Genomic DNA, 25,836 nt, shown 5'->3' on the forward strand with positions numbered 1-25,836 from the left:
CAATTTCTCAGCGTCCCTAAATTTAGGTCAGGCTTCCATTGTAACGGGAGCCGGGCAACTCCGACCCGCCAGAGTTCTATTACTTAAGCACCTTTGATCGATCTACCCATGTATAATTCAACAGCATCTGGTGTCAAGGTTGTTGGTGTCGGACGCGCCGCGCATGGCTGATCCCAGGGAGGAGTCGCCTCCAAAGGAGTTAACGCAATCGTAAGTCCGTCAGCTGTTCTGGAGACGTTCCCGGAATTTGCTTTCACGCTGCTTCTCCCGCCTCGTCTTTAGAAACGGCGTTTGCTTCACTGAGGATTCAACTTTCCAGGCTCCACAAGGCCCATTTTGCATATGTGATATGGTAACTGCTTAAAGTCGAATCCCTCCAAAGACTCTCTGTCAAGGAAAGTGATGCAAAAAAAAAAAATAAAAGTATAGTGTGGGGCTTTCCAAACTTTTTCAACATTAGCATCATCCGTTCTGGTATTAACAAGGTCTAGTCTAGTGTGCTGGACAGAATCACAAACTTCAAAGATAATCAGCAGACCTTCGCACCCCACTTTTAACGCCATTGATCCACCCACATTCGATGGCGTAGTTATTAATGTTATAACACTCGAGAGCCGTTTTAGTCTCGAGACCATATGTCTTGGTCTTGTCACGGACTCGACTCCCAAAACTCTCGGTCATGTCTCTGTCTCGGACTGGCTGGACTCTGGATTTTCTGTCGAGACCGGTCTAGACCTCCACGGATCTGCTATGCTTCAACTTCATTAATGTGATGATAAGGAGAAGCACTTGCTTAAACAACAACTACCTTGTTACCTTGGTCTTGACGCGGTCCCGACTCCCAAAAGGCGTGGGTCCCTGAGACTATATATATCCATCCATCCATCCATTTTCTACCGCTTATCTGAGTTCGGGTCACGGGGGCAGTAGCTTTAGCAGGGACGTATATATGTGTGTGTGTGCGTGTGGTTGCTACCGAGTGAGGTTTTTTTTGTTTTGTTTAAAATACATATATTTGCAGAATTTGGTCAGTTTTACACACAGATTTTAAGAGGGCCTTTGCACTACCTGGTGCTCAGGCCCAAACAGGATTTACACCGCCGTGGAAATACTAATTTAATTTGTTATAGCTCTCGTAGTGATCAGATGACAGCGTTTTATCTGGGTACTAAACTAAATCACATTTATCGGAATAGCTTTGACGTCTCAGTCACTGTCTAATAAAGAGGAGTGAGCAGTTTGTTATATTGCCAGGATATTCACATGGCATTTTGGTGGCATTATGAACGGCCTTATTGTGTTGCAACAGCATTGAGTCACTCACCGCAGCTGGCTAACATGAGCTAACTCGCAAAAAGCGTTGATTGAGTTCATGAAGGTTCGATCAGTCTGCCTAAGTCTCCATTGTTAATAACAGCGACACGCCCGTCTGCAGAGAAATGTCTGCTTCTTCTTCTTTGCGTCTAATGGGGATAGAATAACCTTGAGTATCAGGTGACACCATTCGCAAAATAGAGAAGCAGTTATTTATGCATGTATTTGGAACCAGAGAGTAGTAATCTGGAGGCTTGATGGATTGGAGTAGTAGTAGTGTCGGGTTCTGGAGAAATGTCGTTTTTATGTCACAAAGTATGGCCTTTTTGGGTAATGTTTTGTTTGTGATATCACCCATAGAAAGAGTAAAACAGTATAAATTCATTATTTCTCAACATATTGCCTCGACCCTTCTCCAATTGGCTAACAAGTTTCAAATAAAAATATCCACCAGTAAAGTGGTACAAGCCCAAATCGAAATTCCGAGGGGTTCTCCAAGTTGAAGTGGCAAAATTGCCGTGACGTTTCAAATGCTGTCGCTTAAAAACTCCACTTAAAATAGGACAAATGGAACATTATTTGTGAGAAGAGCAGTGTCGGCAGTAGAATAGGTCATGTATTTTAGTAATCAATCGTTTTTTTTCCCTGGAATTTATTTGTTTTGTTTCAAGTGGTCATTCGGTATGTTTTAGAAAATTCCAGAAATATGACATATGGCCACTTGTCACATTGCTAGTTTCAGTACCTTTACCTTACCTAACTTCCAAGTACCCTTTCCTTCTCCTTGGTGTTATGAAACAATGCACACTCAAAATCAGCAATTGTTGCAATGGCTTCTTTCCCCTTGCCATGAACTTCTTAAACAGTTGCCTGGTAATCTCATAGTGACACGTGGCCGTTGTGCACCTCTCTGTAGTGCCATTATTATTGTATTCATCGTTGTCGCTCTGTCACTGGCTCTGTCAGTTCAATTTGATCACCATTACTGCATAACCGTACACTTTGGTACCAATGACTCTGCATTTTGTACCTTTGTGTATGTCCTAAATGTTCATTTTGTTATATTGTCCTTTTTGCTATAGTACTAGACTGATTCCATCTACCAAAGACAAATTCCTAGTGTGTTTAAATACACATAAAGATGATCCGGATGTTTCAGAATTGTTGTTTTTGTGTGGATGGAGCGTGACAGCAAAGTTTGATGAAAAGCAGGCGGTAACTGTACTTATCCCTTGTTCACACACCAACAATCCGTTCACTCCTGATCCCATTTGAACTCCCTTGCTAACCAAAACAGCAGTTACTGCTGAGGAACACAAACAGCGTTGACAACGAATTGTATCCAAGTGTGGAGTCTAATGTTACATTATGCGTGGACCGTGTCTTTGACAGCGGTTAGCCTTCCAGTAGGCTCTGACATGTGGTTCCTTCGCGGGGTTGCGTTCCGGGGAACCACGTGACACTTCCTCGTTTGTCGATGCACATCCTAAAAATATTTTTCAGCTTCGTCCGAGGCATCGGAGGAATCCTCCCCATGTTCCTGGTCCTGGCCTTCACGTACACCACGTGCATGACCATCAAAGGCCTTGTTCTGGAGAAGGAGCTGCGGCTCAAGGAGGTTCTGCGCGCGGTGGGCGTGCGCGACAGCGCCCTTTGGCTGGCCAGGTTCACCGAGAACATGGTTCTGCTCGCCATTCCGTGCGCCCTACTTAGTGTCATGGTCAAGGTCAGTGGGAACGAGGCACACAAATGACACGGGATCAGATCAGATTCCAAATCACCCGACGCCCTCTATTGGGTCTGTCGGGTCATACCTTGTCTTTTGGTACCCTTTCTAATCACCAATCACTGGCCAGTGGGATCAAATAATTGCCCATGATTACTTTTTTTTCCCCCCAATGATTTATTTCTCCCTTCCAAACCAAAGTGCAATTTATTCTAATTAAGATCACAGCAGCGGCGTTTGTTATTTCCCGCAGTTGCATCACCTTTGCTTTCAAACAGGCTTCCTGTTATGCAATTAGAGTCATGGATATTTGGCACCGCATGTGTCCGTGATTGCAATTAAAGTTGATTATCTGAAGGCCAGCGGGTCGCTCGCTGCTATTTCACTGTGTGGTCTTAGTACAGCAACAGCGCCCTTGGTGTCTGCACTTTTTTCGTAATAAAAACAAAGGACACACAAAACGTTTGCGGCAACAGCGGCGTTATGTTCCACTGCAAGCGAGCACATCCTTGTGATGCAGGAGGCATTGTTAATGATTTACAAATGATAGCTAGTTCACATCGCCTTAATCAATTATTTTGCGGCATAACTGTGAAATGTGGGTAGTCAATAAAAACGGGTGTTTGAAAAGCTGGGTGCAATGCAATTCCCCCCGTCAACCTACACTAATGTCTTTGCAAGCCCCCGGCAATGTGTAAACATTAATAACAATAAATCCAGTTAGCCAAGTGTTCAGTGCATTTAGAATAATGGCGAATCAAGCAGTAATTATCATAAGGATGCATCTGGATTAGGTGGGACAACAACCGGTCTTGTCGTATTTTTCAAGTGCTTTTTCAAGCAAACGATGTCATCCGGTTCAGATCTGTTCGTCGCGTCTGTCGTCATAAATTTCCCAAGGTACTAAACTGCCCTTCCATCGGGCATCGAAAAGCTTAGGTTGGATTGATACTGCAAGTCACTTTTTTATGCTTTAAGTGACCCATAATCTCGACCTGTGCTTTTGCTGATTGATTGTTTTGTACTGTTGTGTAGAGGCGTGAGTGTCATCGATCTGTGTGTTAAGAAGCCGTGAAAGGGTCTTTTTGATGTGTTGTGACAAAAAGTCAGAAGTTCGTCATTTATGTGTGCCAACAGGACAGAAAGAACACAAAAATGTTATGCAGATGACGCACTTTTTAACCTCCATTTTAATAACTGGTCGTTGGTCATGGATGTCTAAACCCTTACATGCGTGAGCTGGACTGAACTGTATTGCTGGGTACTAAAATAACGATTTCCTTATAGAAGGGTATCAAAACGTGGTCCACATCCAACTGTTGGTTGGATCTCCATAGACTCAAACTTTGATTGGGCAAGAGAATTGTAACGGAATGGAAAGAACGCACCTTTTCTGGAAGTCTGTGGGTCAAACCGAAACGTGCAAGAAAGTTAAACTTGTAACTTGTTCAGTGTCATGTAGAATCACAAGTGGGCTCCCTGTGTCTGTATCCTCAACGAGGCTTTGGTCAGTTTTCTAAACCTGGAAGGCGTGGAATGTGGAACGACGTGAAAGACAACTCTGCGTCCTGATCGAGGAGGATAGGATTGGGACCGTGATACTGGAAAGTCAACATCCAGTCTGACAAGTGGTGTGTAAACGAGGTGTTTGTCTGGTCTTGGTGTGGCCCCTTCAGGTTCCTGCAGGCTCTGGCGCGGTCGCTGCCATTATACATGACGCTGGCATGGATCTACTCAGTGGCCATGGTCGTTAAGAGTATTGTCGCCGAGAAGGAAGCCAGGCTTAAGGAGACGGTCAGGATCATGGGCCTGAGAAGCTCCATCTATTGGCTGAGCTGGGCTGTGTCCAGTACGCTGCCGTTGGCCTTCAGCTCGCTGCTCCTTGCGCTGATACTCAAGGTGATCCCATTGATTTGGAAATGATTCCAGGAGGACCCAGCGCCTCATTTGGGGGAGTCACTCTAGAACAGGGTAAAAGAAAAACAAATCATTTGTACATAGTGGTTTAGTCTCTTGTCCCCTGGGGTTTCCAGCCGTGATTGTGCTAAGACAATCTGTGCAAGTTTGAATCATGCCTTCTTAATCCAACTTTTTCAGTTTCAATCATTCCTGGCCATTGAATTCCCCTTTTTGACCATGATTGTTTGAAAAATGTCAATCATCCCATCGGTTTTAATCATTCTTCGTAATAATGCAGTTGAAAATCTCAAAAGTCAGGCGCTGGGGTCCTCCTCTGAACCAGCTTTAAAAATCCCAAATCCAAAATGTCGTTTTGATTTGCCAGATGATCCCTCATGTTCGCCGTACATTTTGATCAGGTCTTCTTCCTCTGCTGTCAACTCGCAACTCTTTCTTTGTACCCCAGTATGGCAAAGTGCTGCAGTACAGCGACCCCTCAGTCATCTTTGTCTTCCTGCTGGTGTTCTGCCTGGCCACCGTCACCCAGTGCTTCTTTATCAGCGTCTTCTTCTCCAAGGCCAACCTGGCGGCGGCGTGCGGTGGCCTCATCTACTTTGTCCTCTACCTGCCGCACGGCCTTTGCTACGCCTGGAGGGACGTCATAGGTTTCGGAGCCAAAGTCGCCGTGGTAAGACTAGAGGATTTCCGCTTGTTCCTAATGGATTTCCTCCTAAAAATATGTTTGACACTGAAATAGCAAAATTGTCATACCTTTAAGGGTTGCGTGTCACTCGGGTAAAACCCTGAAAGTTACTGAAGGCAATGCGCACACACACGGCGAGAGCTGTGGTGCCCGACCTGTAAGATGAACCATTGATCAACTTTCAGCTTTTCTTTTGTGACCTTTATGACAGTGCCACAATCATTCGTCCTCAAGCTGTCCTTTCCGCAGGCAAAGACGCATGACTTTCCCAATCCTTACTGTCGCCAGAGAGAGATTGTCAGCGCGGCCGTGTTTCATTCCCTGCCAGTTTCAACAACTTGGATGGCCATTTTTCTCATAAGTCAAAATGAATAGCAGCAATCAATGGTGACAGCCAGTAATATTTTTTATTGGCATCTGACGTGGCTTTCATCTGTAGTCATCTGTAGTGGGCTAGCTACGACTTTCTAGTCTAAATCAATTCACATGACGTTTTGTAAGTCCCCGATCATTAAGATAAGCATTTTAACGGACAGACTCATTTCTTCGGCTGTTTCCAAATTGGAAAACATGATTGGTCAGGTTAGGGTTAGGGTTTTGGTAAGATAACGTTTGGATGTTGGTAAATGGTTAGACATTCACCCATTCATACACCAATGGCCGCCTGCTGCAATGCATAATGCTGTCAGGCCCACTAAGAGCAACTTGGGGTTCAGTGTCTTGCCCAAGGACACTTCAACAGTTGAAGCCAGGATTCGAACCGCCGACCCGTGGGTCACTGGACAACCCGTTCTAACAACAGAGCGAGAGTCGCCCAAATGCTGGGGTTCGAGGTTATTGTTTGGGTTATAGTTATGATTGGTCTTAGGGTTTAGTCTGGCAGAACTAGTCAGAGTTTTGGGTTACAGGTTAAATGTGAAGGTTTGAGGTTAGGATTTCCGGTTGTATCTTAGGCTTAGGTTTTTGGGTTTAGGCTTATATGTTAGGGTTAAATGTTACATTTAGAGGTTAGGGTTAGTGGTCAGGGTTAGGATTTGTGTTTGTGTTGAAACGCTGTTCAAATGGGTTAGGGTTTTTGGTTCCCACACCTCCATTCAATCATTATTCTGTCTTGATTACCTTTTAAACGCAGTTCATGGCAGGGAGAGGCAAAGAGAGGTTGACTTCCCCACTATTAGCCTTTAGCGAAAACTACAGCTCACATTATACATAACACATTATAAACCACCCACCCTCCGCCCACCCGAAAGTGCTGAGATTTGATTTTCTCCCCTGCTTCTCCAAGACGGATAGCCTTTTAGCCTGCTAATTAGCATAAGCAATGTTTCCCTGACCGCGCCGCTATCCAGATCATCCCCATGCTTTATCAGGCCGGAGGTTTTTCCTCTCTCCTCGAGTGTGGATGATATTACACTGTGTCAAGGGAAACATGCTCTCCCCCAACATTGTCTCTGATAATGAAGTCTTTAATCGGAGTGGAATTCTTTCACCTGAATTCCAACGACCAGATGGCGGCTGTGTGCCCAATGAGAGCTCCAGGCATATTTGCTTTTGTTCTTTTTCCTACGGGAAAAAAAGGGAACAATCCTTTTATGTCCAAGAATACCTGCTATGTATCTCCCTTGCAATTTCATATGGAAAGTTATAACCAATTATTCAAAACACCTCGGGTTGCTTTTTTTTTTCCCCCCCCTGAAAGTGAAATCCTCACTTTCTAAAGACAAAACTGATTGCTTCCTACTACAAACTTAGAATGTTTTGAGAATAATCCGTCCTGCTAGGTTTTCGTTTACTTCCTAGGTCACTCTGGCTATTTTCTACAACTTTATTTTCGTGAAATGCTTCTTCCTAGGTAAAAATGCGACAATAGACCATCAGCTCTTTTTTTTTCCCTTCTGTACATTGTACTGCTTAACCCTTCTGTTGGGTTTGTTCCTTACCAACAGCCAAAATATACAAGAGTTAGAGGTACAACAACCCCAGTGACAAGCCATTGAATCCGCCCGCCCAAGCGCAGTCAGAATCGGTGACGGTTTGCTCCGGAAGCCGCAGGAAATGCTTCTTCCAGGGCACAAATGCTGCGAGCAAATGAGGCGTGAGGCGGCAGCTGGCAAGCAACGCGATGATGCAGAGCGATAGGCGGCGGCGGCTAATGTTTCACGGGCAAACGCGTCGCTCGCAATTTCCACTCCGTGTAGGATTTATGGTTTGTTTTGAATGTGTATGCAAAAAGCATTTTTTTTTATGGGTGTTCCCGAATGCAACGCAGCATCAAACAAGCCGTGTACCTGCGCGCGTTGGCGCCTGTAAACAGTCACGCAAGCGCCCGCTTCCTGTTCCCCCTCAGAGTTTATTGTCCTGCGTGGCATTCGGCTTTGGGTGCGAGAGCTTCTCCAAGTACGAGGAGCAAGGCGTCGGCATCCAGTGGTCCAACATTGGCCGGAGTCCCGACGAGGGCGAGCGCTACACCTTCGTCGTGTCCATCGCCATGATGCTGTTCGACGCCGGCCTCTATTGGACGCTCACTTGGTACATCGAAAACATCTTCCCAGGTAGATGACTTCAAATGAAATATTGCACACGGTGCAGCCACAACATTAGATACGCCGTTACATACCAGCACAAAAACGTCCAGTACGTTATTTTAATGTCATTATATATACATAAAATATGATTCTTTTTAACACTTGTAGGAATGTTATTGTATTTTTGTTTTTATTTAAAAAAGCTGATAGATAATAGGAACAACAACATTACCAACCACTACAATAATAATATTAACTCGAGCTGCAAGCAGCTATAATCGGGCCCTCGCACCCTGGCCCCGTTGAGGTAGTGGCACGCATATGAAGGGCCGCAAATTGCCCCTGTGTGGTAGGTTGGACACCACGCCGTGCTATGCAAAGTTATGGCCCATATTGAGTAAATGTGCGCCACACAAAAATGGAGTATGACCCGCAAATGGCCCCCAGGCTATAGCTTGACACCACTACTGCATATTATTGCTTTTTCTTCTTTTAAATATCATATTCTGTCAACTAAATTGCCTTTTTATTGTTACTGTAATCGCATGATTAAAAATGTTGCAACTTGTGTCGGGCGCTTGTTCTCAGGCCAGTATGGGATCCCCAGGCCGTGGCACTTCCCGTTCACGGCGTCTTACTGGCGCGGGAGCACCTGCGTGCCTGGCGACCATTTGCGAAAGGACGACGGCGGCGGCACGCACAACGGTAACGTGTAACCGCACGCACGCACGTACGCACGCTGTTGTTTGAAGTGTAAGATGTGCAGGTGACGAACATTAGCGCTTTCGTTGTCACGTCAGGTGACGATCGCGCTTTTGTTCCGATTAACATTCAGGTCTATTTTGGGCCCCGACTTTGTCAAGCGTCAACTTTTGACAACTTTTCCTCCCATTATTTCGACTTTCCTCTCATAATACTACGACTCTTCTTCTGATATTTTGACTTTATTTACCCCATATTTTGAGTGATGAGGTTGATGAGGTTTTTCGCACGGTTACATTTCCGCATAATATTTGGACTTTATTTATATCATGTTTTTACGTTAATTAATTCATGGACTTTCTTTGTGGTAAAAATTGTGACATTTTAGTGACTTTATTCATGTAAGATTATGATTTTACTAAATATTTTTCTTCATAACGTCGGCGCTTTATTGTAGTATTTTGACTTTTTATTCGCACAATATTTTAGATTTTAGTTTTGAGGTCATATTTTACATTTGGCGTAATTCTGGAAAAACTGTTTCACATAAATTACAAATGACAAATGTAATCAATTTAGTAATATTACCACCTCCTTCAAATAATACTTTTATTATTGACAAATTATTTGAACCATCCACGTCATTCTCTTCTAAAGAATATGTGGAGAAAGCCGACCCCCGTCTGAGAGCCGGGGTGTCGGTGCGAAACCTGGTCAAAATCTACAAGACTGGAAACAAGCCGGCTGTGGACGGGCTGAGCGTGGACTTCTACGAGAACCACATCAGCTCCTTCCTGGGCCACAACGGAGCCGGGAAAACCACTACCATGCAAGTCGTTTCTTTGTTTTCTCGGTGTTTTTTTGTTTGTTTGTTTGTTTGTTTGTTTGTTTTTTTAGCGCACCGGCGAGAATATCAACCACGTCCTCCCGCGCAGGTCAATTCTGACGGGCCTGTTCCCGCCCACGTCGGGCACCGCCCTCATCAACGGGTACGACATCCGCACGGACGTGGACGGCGCCCGGAGGCACCTGGGCATGTGCCCCCAGCACAACGTCCTCTTCAATGAGTAATATTTATTCAATATTCAATATTTATTCAGATTATGTTTGGACTTCAATTAACCTAATATTAGCACATTACTCCCGTAACTTCACCCTTTTTCTTCTCGTAAAATTACAACTTTTTGATTGTGAATTTATTGTAATATTTTGACCTCATATTTTGAATGTATTTTGAATATTACGACTTCACTCTTGTAACATTGCGACCTTACTGTGGGGTTTCACCCGTGATAGTACAACTTTATTCTGATCATATTATTATTGACATAATATTTTCAAGATTTTCTTGAAAAAAATTGCTTTTTGTTTCCCTCATAACTACCTAATTACCATATTGTTGTCATAATATTTGGACTTTATTTTATTGTTTTTTGTAATTTCTATTTACATTTTTTTTTTTTACAATTTTCTATAATATACCGACGTTAGTCCTGAAAAGTTAACTTTTATTTCCTTCATAATTTTGCAACTTTGTTCCCAGAATAGTTTGATTTGAAATGATACTTTTTAAAACATTTCTTTCTTTCTCCAAACATGTTGACGTTATTTATGGAACATTCAACATGTCTTCTTATAAACTGAAAACTTTTCAGTATAATTTTTTTCCCATGATATTAGAACTTATTCTGTGAAAATTACACCCCCACCCCCTTTTAATATTACAGCTTTAGACTCACCATATTTTGACTTTATTTATTTAATATTGTAAATTTAGAATACTGAATGGTTTTTTTCTGTAATATTGCAATTACTCTGGGTAAATTACAAATTGTCCCCCTTGTAATCTTAAAACTTTATTGTCATTACATTTTAACCTTATGTATTTATATATATATATATATATATAGTTGACATTATCTACAAGGTATTTAAACTTCTTTCTGTAATATTACGACTAATAATATTATTATTAGTCTGGGGAAATGGCAATGTGTTTTTTCCTCAAATGTGTACAACTTTATTCTCATCATATTTCAACATTATTTAAATAATATTTTGTCTTTATTCATGTCATTATTGGACTTAATTTACAAAATATTTTTCACATCTTTTTCCTCGTCATGTTCCAACTTTGTTCTCATCATATTTTGACTTAACACAATATTTTGACAGCATTATTGGCACAACATTGCACTTGTATTCTGGGGAAATGACACCTTTTCGCGCAATATTATGATTTCCCCCTGGACAAATTGCGCGTTTTCTCGTCATATTGTAGTACGGCTTTATTTTCATCATATTTTCGACGACATTTTGCATTGTGTTTTGCTATTTTGCGTTCCCAGGCTGACGGTGGAGGAGCACATCTACTTCTACGGCCGTCTGAAGGGACTCAGTCGTGCCGAGGTGAAGGCAGAGACGGAGCAGATGATCCAGGATGTCGACCTGCCGCACAAGCGACAAGACCTAGCCAAGAACCTGTCAGGTGGGTTGCTAACCAAAACAGCAGGGCTCTTGTACTCGTGATAGGACGATATGTCGTTTGACATGAATAAAGCTGATATATAATGGAAATAAAGTCCATATATTAAAGTTAAGTAAAGTAGTTGGTTAAAATCCAGAAAAAAAAATTGGAACAAGCTGTAATATCATGAGGAATTAAATAAATTTTTCCCAAAGTAAAGCTATAATAGGACAGAAAAATGAAACATTAACATCCAAATATTTCATATATCAAAGCCAAAAAATTCCTTTAAAGTCAAAATATTGTATAAATATAATAATTATAAGTTAGTTGTAATATTTGTCACTTTACGTGAATAAAAAAAATCAACAAAATAATACATTAAATTTATAAATTACTTAAAGTCAAAATATTCTATAAATATAGGAGGAAATTGTTTATGGTGAAGTTTCAATATTTTTTGTCACATCACGTGAATAAAAAATAAATAAATAAATAAAATAAAAATAATTCCTGAAAGTCAAAATATGATATAAATATAGGATGAAATTGTACAATTATAAGGTAAAGCCGTAATATTTCTTGTCACTTTCCGTGAATAAAGTTTTATATATATATATATATAGAGAGAGAGAGAGAGAGAGAGAGAGAGAGAGAGAGAGAGAGAGAGAGAGAGAGAGAGAGAGAGAGAGAGAGAGAGAGAGAGAGAGAGAGAGAGAGAGAGATTGCATCCAGTCATATTTTTATTGGAATAAAGTCACATTTGGTCAAATTTATACAGGATAAAATTCAAAATCTGAAATAGTATGTGTTCATAATCGTATGGGAATAAGAACTTTTGGAAAAAAAGGTAATTTCTAAAAGTACTGTTAAAAAAAAAAAAAAAAAAAATGTCATCAGTACATTCCCCATATTCCAAAAACATGCTCATTTTCCAAGAGTAAATTCCTAATATTATATTGTCATTTCAATTGAATAAATTTAATATGGCACGTAAATAAATTGAATGCATGGTGAGGAGCGCAGGCTAAAATAATTCTCAGTGGGCGCAGCCGGACCCCCTTTCTCATTCCGAAAGGAAACTTGGTGTTGCCTCACTCGCACGCCGACATGGAGATGAATGTTTACAGGCGGCATGCAGAGGAAGCTGTCGGTGGCCGTCGCCTTTGTCGGCGGATCAAAAGTCGTCATCTTAGACGAGCCCACGGCGGGGGTGGACCCATACGCCCGCAGGGGGATCTGGGAGCTACTACTCAAGTACAAACAAGGTACGCCGCTACCAAAAAAGCCCTTTCAACTTCGCCGCCGTTTGTAGTCGCGAGCGGGGAGCTTGTCGAAAGTTTCCGAGCAAAAGCTCGCGTGTGTTCAAATGAGACCGTGATTCAAAAGTAGTAAGAACAATCAACGGGGGACATTTTTATTTCCTTCGCCTTCTTGTGTTCCACTTTAAAATTAGACATTATGTAAATAAAGTCTAAATATGATGGGTGGGGGCTGGGGGGAAGCAGCCCATTATGAGGGGAAAAAACTTATTTTCCAGCCACAGATTAAACAATTCAATATTATGTAACGAAGGTCAAATTATTACATCGATAAAGTCAGAGAAAAATAGCAAAGTCAAAATTAATTCATTCACTGCCAGCCTTCCCAGTTAACATGGATATTTGACTTCTGAAGCCGTCAATGGCAGTGAATGTATTAGTCAAAATACGATGGGGGGGGGGGGAACTTAATATTACGAGGGAAACCAAATGTCATTTTCCCCAGAGTAAAGTTGTTATTATGTAAAACAAATGATTCAATATTTTGTAAATAAAGTTGAAATATTACGTAAATAAGGTCAAAGTATGACAGGGAAAAAAGGTGTTCCACGTCTTGTGGTCCAATTCGGAGAAAAAAACCAAAGTCGAAATTAAATATTATGTTAATAAAGTCAAAATATGAATGGGGGAAGAAAGTAAGCAAATATGAGGGGAAAACATTATTTCCAAGAGTAAAGTTGTAATATTAGAGTAAACAATTCAGTACTATTTAAATGAAGTAAAATTGTTACATAAATGAAGTCAGAGAAAAAAGTGAAGTCATGTTGTTACATAAAAAAATATTACATGAATAAAGTAAAAGTATTATTGGAAAAAGTGTTCATCTTGTTGTAATTCCGTAAGGTAAAAAATAAAAATAAAAAAAATATGTAAAGTCAAAGTATTCCGGGAAAAAGTCTGATATTATGAGGGAAAAACATTATATTCCCTTACTAAAATTGTAATATTACAGAAAAAAAATAGGGAGAAAATGTATTCTCGTACGATTAAGACTTTTTTTTTTTTTTTTTTTCGGAAAATCACTCCTGCGAGATTGCGACTTTTGTCCTGGGCGTATTTGACCTGATTTTTGTACGATTAAGATAAACTGTTATTTTTGTACATTCAAGACTAAAGTCTATTGTATATATTTTTTGGTTCTTTTTCTTCTTTTTTGGGGAGAGGCATCAAACTGAGCACAGTGACAAAAGGTGTCGAGGCGTTGGCAGGAATTTTGTATCGCGCCTTAGCCTGGGACATGCGTGTTAATTAGCACACACGGCGGGAATGTGAGTACTGGGGTTGCGTGTGGATTGCTGAATTAAACATGGCCACAAAAAAAAAATATATATATATTTTTTTTTGTTTTGTTTTTGTTTTGTTTTGTTTTGCTTGTTTTTCCATGAAAAGCAACTTCCTAATTGTACAAAAATAAGGTCAAATTTTATTGGGAGAAAAATTGCAATCTTCCGAGAATAAAGTCTGTTCTTTCTTTACGGAAAAAAAAATTATTTCCTGGTACAACGGATTTTTATTTATTATTTTATTTTTAAAATGTTTTTTGGACCTCATGCGCATACAGTTTAGATTTCTTTGCTGTGCAAATACAACATTTTTTCATACAATTACCACTTATTTTTTTAGGGGAAGTGGGGGGAATACATTTTCATTCTAGTACAACAATTGTTCTTGAAAATGAAAATTGTAGCTTCATCCGATTCCAAACTTTATTCAGTTCTGTGTTTTTTCTCGAGAAAATACAAGTTTATTCTAGCACACTTACCTTCAAAAGTTCTTATTCCCATACGATTATGAAGACATACTATTTCAGATTTTGAATTTTATCCTGTAAAAATTTGACCAACTAACCACAAGTTTGCGACTTTTGTGGTGGAGAAATTAGACCTTGTACAATTACGACTTTTTGTCTTGCGAAAATATGACTTTATTCTCGTACAATTCCAATTGTTCTTGAAAATGTTATTCTTATTCTCATTTGGTTTCCCTCAGAAAAGATGAAGAAAATAAAAAATACAAGCTTATTCTTGCACATTTGTCCTTGAAATCTTTTCCAGCAACTTTTTTTTTTTTTGGCTGGGAAAAAAATATTTTTTCTTGTAGGATTATGCATTTTTATCTTGTAAAAATACGTTTGCGGGTGCAGGTATGACTCGTTTTTTTTGAGAAAAAATACCGTCCTTGAAAAATAGGACCTTATTCTCGTACGATTATGGGGTTGTTTTTTTTTATTGGAAAATACAACTTGATTCACATCCAATTAAATTTGTTCTTTACAAAAAAAAAAGTTGACCTTATTTGTGTACGATTACGACTTCTTTTCAGTGAGAAAATTTAACTTTATTCGAGGACAATTACATTTATTCTTTAAAAAATTAGACCTTATTTGTGTCTGATTACGACTTATTTATTTGTGAGAAAATACAACTTTATTCTAGTACAGTTAAAATTAGGCTGTTGTTGAAAATTCAAATGTTATTCTCGTACAATTAAAAAAAAATTTCCCCCTTGGGAAAATGCAACTTTTCTTCTGATAGGATTTAGACTTTTATTTATTCAACCTTGCACAGTTACGTTTGTCCTTGAAAACTTGGACCTTATTCTTTTTTTTTTTTTTTTTTTTTTTTTTTTTTTTTCAGCGAAAATATATATTTATTCTTTGAAACTTTGATTTTATTCTCTTATCTTTCTTGGGGGGGGGAAATGTGATAATGACTTTTGAGGGAAAATGCAGTCATTTCCCTATGCAGTCATTTCCCTATAGTGAGTTGGTTCTGATATGGGAATAATTTTACACGTAATGTCTTTAAATTGGCGATGCTTCCCCTCGAATGGTAATAATAATATCATTGTGCTCGGCGTGATGCTTCTCTGTTTCTCCCCCAAAAAAGAATAAGAGCTAAAAATAAGCCGGCCTGTTGCATGGTAACCCTGGTCTCTATCAAGATTTTAATTCACGCCCACGCGCGGCTGTCTGCTTTGTTGCCATGGCGATTAGTGGCTAAAAGTAAGAGTGGGGATCTCTGCAGGCCGCACCATCATCCTGTCGACGCACCACATGGACGAGGCGGACATCTTGGGCGACCGCATCGCCATCATCGCCCACGGCAAGATGCGATGCTGCGGCTCATCGCTGTTCCTGAAGAAACGCTTCGGCACGGGCTACTACCTCACGCTGGTCAAGGTACTCAACCCACGCTTCAGACTGGCTGCATTATTGTTGGAGTATTCGATATACACGGCACAATAAACAAATAAAACAAAAATAACATTGGACAAACGGTCAAGCACAAATATAAAATGAGAACACTCACAAGGAGCTGCTGTAAACCACAACTCACGTGCAGACGCTCACACGCAGACAAAGTGGCCAACCTGAATTCCTACCCGTTTTTTTTTTTTCATGAAAAAATATAACTTTATTTCCACATGATTACAGTTTTCCATGAAAAAAAATTACCTTAATCTTGGAAATATAAATAAAATTCATGCATGATCAATACTTTTTTTTTTCTTTATTCTCAAATGATTTTGCATTATTCTTAAAAAAAATTGTCTTAAAAAAATACAACTTTATTCTCGTACCACTAGGAAAATTTAGACCTCATTTTTGTACGATTACAATTTTTTTTTTTTCTCAGCGAAATGAAACTTTTTTCATTAAACAACCTAAGTATCGAATGAGTGTTTTTCTTCTGACATTTATTGTTAAAAAAAAAACCAAAACTTTATTCTCATACAGTTAGATTTGTTTTTCTTCATATTATTTTTTTCCATACTAATTTATGTATATATATATTTATTGTTGTCCAGTTATATATTTTATTTTATACTTTATATTTATGTATATATTTATTGACATATTTGTATTTTATTTTGTATTTTATATATATATATTATGTATATTCTTTCTTATTAATATTGTTTTTTTTATTTTTTTTTATTTTTTATTGTTGTCCAATTATGACGTTTTTGTCTTGGTAAACAAAATCCGACTTCATCACAATAAGATTGTCCGCTTTAATTAGAGCCATTAAGTGGAAAAACCGAGTGGCGTTATTCAGTTAACGCGAGGCTGGAGTTGTCGAGGAGTCACTGTTCATCATTCTAAGTGGCCCAGCCCGTCTGCTTCTAATCCAATTGTGTCTCTCGCAGGAGCAGGAACGTCCTTCAAGGAGGAGCGGCGTACACGACCGCGCCGCCGTCGGGAGTCGAACCGGCAACGGAGTCCATCCGTCAGGTACAAGAGCGACGTCAAGTTCATTCCTTCCATCCTCAACACCGTGGCTGCCATGCATTCAACATAAGGCTCAATGCAAAACTCCTCATCTGCGAAAAGACGTTTGACAGAAAAGGCGTTTGACAGATACACAAAATGATTTCATCCTTGTCGGATTCCGACTTTTTTTCTGAAAAAAATAAAATAAATAATAATAATAGATACTTGCTTTGTATGGGATTGAACCTCATTTACTTAAAAAAAAAAAAACATGTGACTTCGAACAATAAGACTTTATTGTCGTAATAATTTACTTTTTTCCCCGTATCATTGAGGCTTTTTTATGCTAAAAACAAAACAAAACGGAAAATGACACCTTGTTTTCTTGTTGGAATAATAGTTCTAACTTTTGTCCTCGAAAGATAAGACATTATTGTGGTAAAAACAACTTATTTTGTCACAAAATAAGACCTCATACTTTTAGAAATTAATAACTTTTGTTGAAAAAACAAATAACAACTCAACTTTAAAACTCAACCGTAGCTGCACATAAATAAAAATAAGGGCAGAGTCGAATGGTGAGTTGAAAGCCAAGGAAAAAATAATAAAAGGTTTGTCCTATCAAAAATTATTATATTGGTGTAAGCTTCCGACTCTTGTCTTGGAAAAGTAAGCTTTTCAAGAAGACTTTTTTTTTTTTTTTTTTTGTCTGGGCAGATTTGACAGCAGTGGGTGAGCTGGTGCGGCGCCACATCCCAGGGGCGCTCTTCTTGGAGCGCATCGGCCAGGAGCTCACCTACGTCCTGCCCTACGACGGCGCCCGGGACGGCACTTTCTCCCAGCTCTTCCGCGAGCTCGACCTGGTCAGGGTCGACCTGGGCTTGACCAGCTACGGCATCTCTGACGCCACACTGGAAGAGGTACGGCGTGCAAGAGTACAGAACAATCCCTTTTAGAATTTGAGTCACAAAAATAAACATTTATTGATGCATTAATTGGTATTCAAACATAGAGCAAGATGACAGCCTGGGTAAACTTATGAGGGTTTTACATCATGGTCTTTAGTTCAGTCCTTTTCCAAATAAGAATTGATCAAATGCAAACGTTCTAGCACTTGCTATCCAAACACATAACATTGGTCCAAGTAGGACGTTCCTCATTCCATGCTACACTCATACAAACTTTCTTTTCACAGATTTTTTTGAAGGTGGCTGAAGACACGGGAGTGGATGCAGCAGACATTTCAAGTAAGTCCCTTTCGCAGGCAATAATATGCCACCTGAGTGAGCCTTTTTTAATGTACTTTTTTATTTATTTTTTTAATTGTTATTTATAACCGTAAATTGGGTCAGGCCGAAACAGCATCTTTTATTTTTAATTCCCACAGCGACAAAGCGGAATAGCGTATCGGCCGCCACCGTCCATCCCGAAACGGAACAGGAGCCGAGCGGCAAGTCTCATTGCATCTATTTCAGAATATGAAAAAAAACGAAGAAAGCGCAGCGTTTAATAATGCAGCTAGGTCATTCGGCATGCTTTTTCTTTTCTGTGCTTCCATGCAGGTGACACGGAAATGTTTGCCAGTCAAGTGGAAGGTAGGTTTGTTACTGCAAAAATGTTTGATTAGTTTAAAATGTTAGCTTATTGCTAACAGTTGCTGTGTTTACATATAGCGAGAAAGCAACCCGAGGAGGCTGTTTGATAAACTTCTACAGTTTATATATATATATATATATATATATATATATATATATATATATATATATATATATATATATATATTCTTTTTTTTTTCTTTTTTATTTTTTTTAAATCTTGATTTCTTTATCATTTCTGTTTTTTGGGGATTATCATGACAAAATTAACAGCAACACCCTGTAAAAGGGATTTTTGTTCATATATAGGGATTTAAACTGGTAATAAGAATAGTAATAAAAAAATATTCATGAGTGGATTGTCATCAAAAACTTTTTAAAACCTTACGCATGAAAACAATTGAAGTTAAAATTGGAATGTTATATCAATTTTTTTTTTAAATGTGTGGATTGTCAATTTAAAGGAAAAGTAGTCCAAAAATGACCACAAAATAATATAAAAGCCATGCAAATGTTGTAGAAGGAGCAGGGGGAGCGTTTGACACAGTACCTGAGCAGCTCGTTAGGCTCCCCATGCTTGTCGTTGTGGCTGTGATAAATAACCAGGTGGGGGTCCATGTCCACATCAGGTTTACAGAGGGACGCCCGTGTCGGCGGTAGGGGCTCGGCAGTCATCGGTGGGTGGGAGCTGATCAGGAGGCAGTTCCTGGCGCTCTTCATCAAGCGCTTCCACCATGCCCGGAGGAGCCGCAAGGGACTCATTTCCCAGGTAATGGCCTCCGTCTGCCATATTGATGAATTGAAGGGAACGCGGGAGGGATGTTTGGGAGGATCTTGTGAGTGTTGTATGGAAATGACCAGTTAGTGTTCTAGAGTAAGCCTACAGTATCCATAAGCTAACACATGGGTGACAAACATACGACCCGCGGGCCAGAACCGTCCCATCAGGGGGTCCAATCCGGCCCGTGGGGATGGAGAACTATTAGCGCTATTTTTCAATAAAAGAAACTTGTTGCTAATTTTGTCCACCGTAGGATGCACTGACAACACCTAAATGACATTGATGCACTTGTGAAGGCCAAACAATGACAAGTGTCAGGAGCACACTAATATAAAATGGTGTGCCATGTTCACACAGTGAAAATAAATAGAAATGTAGAAATGTTTTAAGACATTGACTATTACAAAAATTTCAGTCAAAAGCTTCACTTCAAAAGAGGTTGGTTTGTTGGAACTTTGTTTTATTTTGTTTTGTTTTTTCCATGCACTTCCACAACTTAAATTTGTATGTATACATTTATAAAGGATGCATAACTGAGTGGTGCATCCTCACTGATTCATAATACTGTTGAAATAATCTTTGGTTAAAAATTTCAAACTGCTCATATGATTTGCAACCAGCTAATAATGCCCGTGATTGGCTGGGAACCAGTTCAGGGTATACCCCGCCTCCTGCCCGATGATAGCTGGGATTGGCTCCAGCACTGCCCTTGTGAGGATAAGCGGCTCAGAAAATGGATGGATGGATGGATGGATGGAGATAATGAATAAATGTTGATGTTTTCCGAAAGTAGTGATTTGCACCAAAACAATGGGGAAATTTTTGAATAACTGTTATTTAAGGATTTCTAAGATGGCCCACTCGAGATGTAATTGGGGTAAATGTGGCCCATGAAAATGAGTTTGACACCCCTGAGCTACCATCACATACCTGTATAGCCCCCAAACTGATGCTGTCCAAGTACGCACACAAAACTGTGGTATTGCGATATATTTCATCAGACTTAATAAACCAAGATCAGATCTATCGATAGAGATGATACTAATGCTGTCCAATGTACAGTATGTGCATTTTAGAGGGTGAGAAAATGGAGTCATATCAGTGGTGATTAATATGTTGAACTGGAAATAATCAGTAAATGTAGATGCAAAGATTTCATCCATGGAAATGCATTTATACGGTCATAGTATCTACATGCTGGCTTGCAATCCCACCCACCTCATGCCTGTGATTATGCACTCAAAAGTCAAATGTTTTTTTTTCCCTTTGGCGTCACACACTAATCACATGTTTTTATTAGTCGCATATTAAATACAACCGCGGCATAATTGCACAGATGACAGGCTGCTATTAGCCCATTAAGTGGACCTCTGTTTTGTTTCTCTTCTCTGTAATTTCCAAAGTCAAAACCAATAAACGGCACACATTTCCAATGAGTCACAATTCATTTCACAGAGGAGTGGTGACCAAGGTACGGCAATTATTTAAAATGTTTTGGGAAGTGTGGAAAGCCATTAGATGTCATCGATTATGACAAGAGCCACGTGATGATGTCATTCTAAAATAATAATAATAGGGTATGAGTAGCGTCTTTACCAAACAAAAAAATTGTTGGGTGAAAGTACAGGTTTGGAGTGGATGCAGAGCTGTAAATAAATACCCCTATCTGCGTAAATGTTTAACTTTGTGTATTAATTCACATCTAGATTATAAATGACCGTGAAAACTGAATAGCAGTGGCTGGAGGACAGAGCCCTGAGGCATACCCATGTATTTTGTATTGATTAACATAAAATATTGAAGAGTATGAAACACGAACAGCACTGGTTCTATGACAGACCCCTGATGTACACTCTTCAATGTACACGCTTCAAAATGGCTAAAAACTCCCTTTATGGCCCCGGAAACACAAAAGCAGTAATTAGCATTAAACACAAGTTGGTGACCGGTCATAACTTACATATTCATACCTCCATCTGGGTAAAAAGTGAAACTTTGTGTATGGATTCACTTATGAAGTGCAAAACACTAATTACTGGGTAACAGTGGTTCTAGGACAGAGCCCTGAGGCACACCTTTGCTTCTAAATTCTTCCATCCCTTTTTCAGAAGATATCTTTGTTTTGTAAGATGTTACAGCCCCCGAAAATATGATAAATGTCCCAACCAGGTTGACCACCAGTCGTGGCTCGACGCTCACAATTGCATATTCATCACTTGAGCGTAATGAGCACCGTCATGAAACTAATCTGTTTTTGTGTTTAAACCCATTCCGGGTCCAGCCTGGCCTCCCCTCATCTTGAAATCCCCGATAAACTCATGCATTGTTCATGACGAGTGCTCTGGCTTTTACGAAGCCTTAATGACTTTGTTTTCCGCTGCGCTCTCAATAGGAGAAGTACCAGCTGTCACCTGCAATTACTGTCAAATAAGAGAATAAGGGAGAACAAGAAAGAGAGAGAGAGAGAGCGAAAAAGACAAAGACAAGTCTGTCATTAAGCTTTTCAGTCTCATCACTTCTCTGCACCGTGAGTTTTCGGATTTCCAACCGCGGAATTTTGCAAATTTGCACGCCAGGCCAATTAATCACACGTACGCTTTCTTCTCCCGCCCCCCCCTCTCGCCCAAACATACAAGTGATTAGGCATTAAAGATATCTGACCTTTAAGCCGGCTCTTAACAATGGAATGAGGAAAAATGAATTATGTGCGAGAGAATTGGATTTTTCTTTTTAAGAAAGAAAAAGCACCCAAAAAAAGAATACAAGAAACTCATGATGAACCGTACGGATGTAGCGAATCTTTTTCTCACAAGAATAGATAGTATCGATATACCAACAGATGCATCGTTAATGAAAATACTGATGCTGTCGGTATGTGTAGTTTAGGGGTGGGACAAAAAAAATATATATTGGTCTCGTGATATGTCGAATTGATATCTTCTTACATTATTGATAAACGGGCATGTGATTTATTGGGATCGGTGAACAATCGCTGCTGTGTTTTAGGTGGTTTTGCCTGCTGTTTTCGTGTGCCTCTCCCTGATCTTCTCACTCATCGTTCCGCCATTCTCCGAATATCCCAGTCTTGAACTGCAACCCTGGATGTACGGCTTGCCTCAGACCACCTTCTTCAGGTACACACTGTTACTTCACTGGTTCATACATCACAGCATGCCTGTCAGCAATCCCGCAATAAGTGACGAGGCCTTGGGAGATTTATCTTGACATCTCAATCAGTTCACAGTTCCAACACTGTATGTGTGTGTGTGTGTGTAATCCTTTGAGTACTGGATTAGCATATTTCTGTCGCCTCATCGCTTTTTACTCTCCAGGGTGTACCCCCAAAGGATTTTGATATTACCCAGTGCCAATCACCTGTTTAAAAGAATACGTCCTTATCTAAAAGATAATTCCTCCAAACCTGGAGGTATTTTATTTCCCCTGATGTTACCTTAACACAATTAACTGTGGGCTCGGCTCATATTCTTTGATGCAGTTTGTACATCTGTTCTGTGCTGAGCCCAGAAGTTCCTAAACAAGACAGAAGCACTAGCGCATGTCAGATTATTAGACGCTGACATGATACCTAAATACACTCCCCCAGGCCATTTGTGGAAGTAACGGTATTACTCACATGTGGCTCTAACAAACATTTATCCTGGCTAGCTTCCCCTTTTTTGTTTTCTACATAGTAGTGTAGCCTGGTTATCAAAATAACTTTGACCGCAGTTGTAATTTTCAAACTACATTTCAGCGACCTTCGCTCCGACCAATTACTGAACATTGTCTTTTCGCTCAAGTGACCTTGAAACTGTCCACTTAAAGGCGACTACACGCGCTACGTCTCTCCACAGGCATGCCTCATAAACCGTCTCGTTTACCTCTCTTTGATGGGTGATTATGATGGAAGAGGTTCTGAACCCAGCTAGTCTTTGTTAGTCTGTTAGCCTCTTTCTAATAGCTCAGCTCTTGCTTGGTGCCCGGATTCATTAGTTCCGCCTTTTTGGCGTATATACGCAATGCCCAAGTCCGCTTTTTATTACCTTGGAACACTGTGGTAACCCAGCCATTGTTAATTGCAGAACAGATGGCTGCACATAATCCATTTTTACAACAGGACCACTTCGATTACGTTCACTGGTGGCTAAGGAAACGGCCGTACGACCTTCATGGAGATGCCTCGAAATGAGACAATGAGCACTACAATAATCCACACGGCCCACTTGCTTGTTGTCATTCTTGGCTGAGAGCCAAATCCATGGTCTTTATGGACCTGTAGTATGTGCTGAGAGTGTGTGTGCTCTTGAACCATCACAAGGGACAACGATTTTCCACATAATGAGCATTTCTCTTATGGCGGATGAGTATTTGATGATTTTCGTTGTTGGATTATGGAGAAAATTTCAGACCTTTTAAATCCTGGCGCTCCCAGATTTTTTGGGCTGCGATACCTTGGACTGGACTCCTTTTGCTACCAGTTTCCTGAGGAAAATCCTTTGTTACCAGATCATTCTTCAAACTATCAATGAGGAGACGAACGCTACTATAAGACACGCATTTTATAGCTAACAACCCAGAGGTTGCCCCAGAAAAACTGGACTGGACAGACTGGCAGATTTTGCCAGGGGGTATACTTGTTGACCTGGGAGTTCACTGCGGAAAACTGAAAGTCGAAGTCTTTGGAGTTCTAGTAGTAGTTATTTTTACGACTGTAAGACGCTAGACTCGATGACGCCTTTGGTATCAAGTCCCTGAGAAATATCCTGAGGTAGCGAAATCATTTTTGAACGCCAATTGGGATACTACTGTTACTATAAAGTATACTTTTCTGAAAAGGGATACAATCCGTAGGTGCCTCTGACGGGTGGTCTAGGCCCAGAGGGTTACAACGGAAAACCTGGATCAGACAGAATGGCAGATATTGCCACAGGGCGAAGTGGAGACTGCTTGTCGGTCTAGGCGGTCACGAGTGAAAACACAAAGTCTAAAACACCAGCTAGGAGACTATGGCTACTATGTGGCATGCTTGATGTCGTGATATTGATTACATTTCCATTCTTTGCAGTAACGATGCACCGGGAAATGCAGAGGCATCTAAGGTGGTGGAAACCCTGTTGAACAATCCCGGCTTCGGAACGCGTTGCATGGATGGCGACCCGATCCCGTGAGTATGTTTTTCCCGTGTCCTGTTGATGGTTAATATCGGCGATATATAATATCCAACACGAGTGCGGCTCTCTACAGCTGCAAAAAGCCATGCTCGCGTCAATAACTGACAATGAGAAAAGAATGAGACAATAAACCGGAAATTGATCGCGCCACCATAATGTTGCAGAAAGAACTACAATGCTGGTTCATATATAACAGTCACGGTTTATCATCTGCATCCTTGCAAAACATTAAATTCAAACTCACACGAGACACAAATTACCTGAACATTTTCGTGGCATTCCAAATTATTGCACTTTTTCGGCACAAGTTGTTACCAAAATCGGGAAAACTGCACAGGCATCTCAGTCCAGGCTCATCGGGACTCATCTTGCATTTTACGAGCCACCCAAATTAACACTCACTGAAATGTTGCCTTTTAATAAAACAACATTGTTGTTAAAAGTCGTGATTTCGATACTTTGCCGACATTTCCCTGCAGGGGTCTACCTTGTGTCTCCCACCTCTCCGATTGGCTCACGCCATCTGTGGACCAGTCGGTGTCCGACGTTTTCCTGGAGGGCAACTGGAGCATGTCCAATCCCTCCCCTTCCTGCCAGTGCAGCACTCCTCAACGCCAAATCATGCTGCCCGACTGTCCGCCCGCCGCAGGGGGGCTCCCGCCTCCTCAGGTGGTTTGACTTGACGGTCATAATTCATCATTTCATTGTGAATTAAGAAATTCTGCTGTCTGTTCCATATGTAGTGCTGTGAAAAAGGATTGGTCACCTTTTCAAATTCGTAGTTTTTTTTTTGTTTTTTTTTTGCAGTTTCCTCACTTTAATGTTAAAAACCATCAAACTAATGTCTGACCAAATTGGTACAGTTGACCTGGAAATTTCAGTTAAATTTCAAATAGATTGAATTCCGGGCCCTATTATCCCCCCAAACTGTCGTCAAATTCCAAATCGTACGAAAAGGAGCACATTTTGACGGATGAATTCCAAGTTGTACATATTATTCCGCAAAAAAGTTGGCCAAGTTCCATATTACCATTAAAAAATAATAATAATAAATCTTCAAAGTTTGGTCACATTTGATTATGCTGCAAAGTGGCAATTTGATGGCAGGAATAATAATTAGAATACCAATAAATAAAGATGCAAACAATCTCCAATGTGTCTCAGTATGCTCCACCCTGATTAATAATTTCATTGATCGAAGACTTCAACAAATTATTTTCCCCGTGTCTGTCAATGAGGAATAAATCAAGGGTAGCAGTGTGGGCATGACCGAATATACTTCAGTGACAGAGACCACCCACACAAAGCCAAGCACATCGCCAAGATGAATTCCCTTTGACCCCCCCCCACCCCTTTTTCCTGAAAGCTTCCCCTATTGAATAAATCATGACAAAGTGTGCCCATTTCTTCACTGG

At 40.3% G+C, this 25,836-nt stretch overlaps 1 protein-coding gene across 1 annotated transcript in view; it reads left to right on the forward strand.

Annotated features, from left to right (window-relative positions):
• LOC133397726 (phospholipid-transporting ATPase ABCA1-like) overlaps positions 1-25,836 on the forward strand; it is a 67,437-nt gene that overhangs the window by 18,924 nt on the left and 22,677 nt on the right. The window contains exons 14-31 of the mRNA XM_061668966.1: positions 2,818-3,040; positions 5,406-5,627; positions 7,990-8,194; positions 8,756-8,872; positions 9,527-9,698; positions 9,805-9,936; positions 11,218-11,357; positions 12,467-12,604; positions 15,685-15,839; positions 16,811-16,895; positions 17,592-17,794; positions 18,070-18,121; positions 18,262-18,324; positions 18,437-18,469; positions 19,099-19,238; positions 22,257-22,384; positions 24,316-24,414; positions 24,901-25,090. Of these exons, the coding sequence (XP_061524950.1) occupies positions 2,818-3,040; positions 5,406-5,627; positions 7,990-8,194; positions 8,756-8,872; positions 9,527-9,698; positions 9,805-9,936; positions 11,218-11,357; positions 12,467-12,604; positions 15,685-15,839; positions 16,811-16,895; positions 17,592-17,794; positions 18,070-18,121; positions 18,262-18,324; positions 18,437-18,469; positions 19,099-19,238; positions 22,257-22,384; positions 24,316-24,414; positions 24,901-25,090 (2,497 nt within the window). The remainder of the gene's footprint in view (positions 1-2,817; positions 3,041-5,405; positions 5,628-7,989; positions 8,195-8,755; positions 8,873-9,526; positions 9,699-9,804; positions 9,937-11,217; positions 11,358-12,466; positions 12,605-15,684; positions 15,840-16,810; positions 16,896-17,591; positions 17,795-18,069; positions 18,122-18,261; positions 18,325-18,436; positions 18,470-19,098; positions 19,239-22,256; positions 22,385-24,315; positions 24,415-24,900; positions 25,091-25,836) is intronic.

The sequence above is a fragment of the Phycodurus eques genome, chromosome 23, assembly GCF_024500275.1.
Source record: "Phycodurus eques isolate BA_2022a chromosome 23, UOR_Pequ_1.1, whole genome shotgun sequence".
NCBI classification, from domain to species: Eukaryota; Metazoa; Chordata; class Actinopteri; order Syngnathiformes; family Syngnathidae; genus Phycodurus; species Phycodurus eques.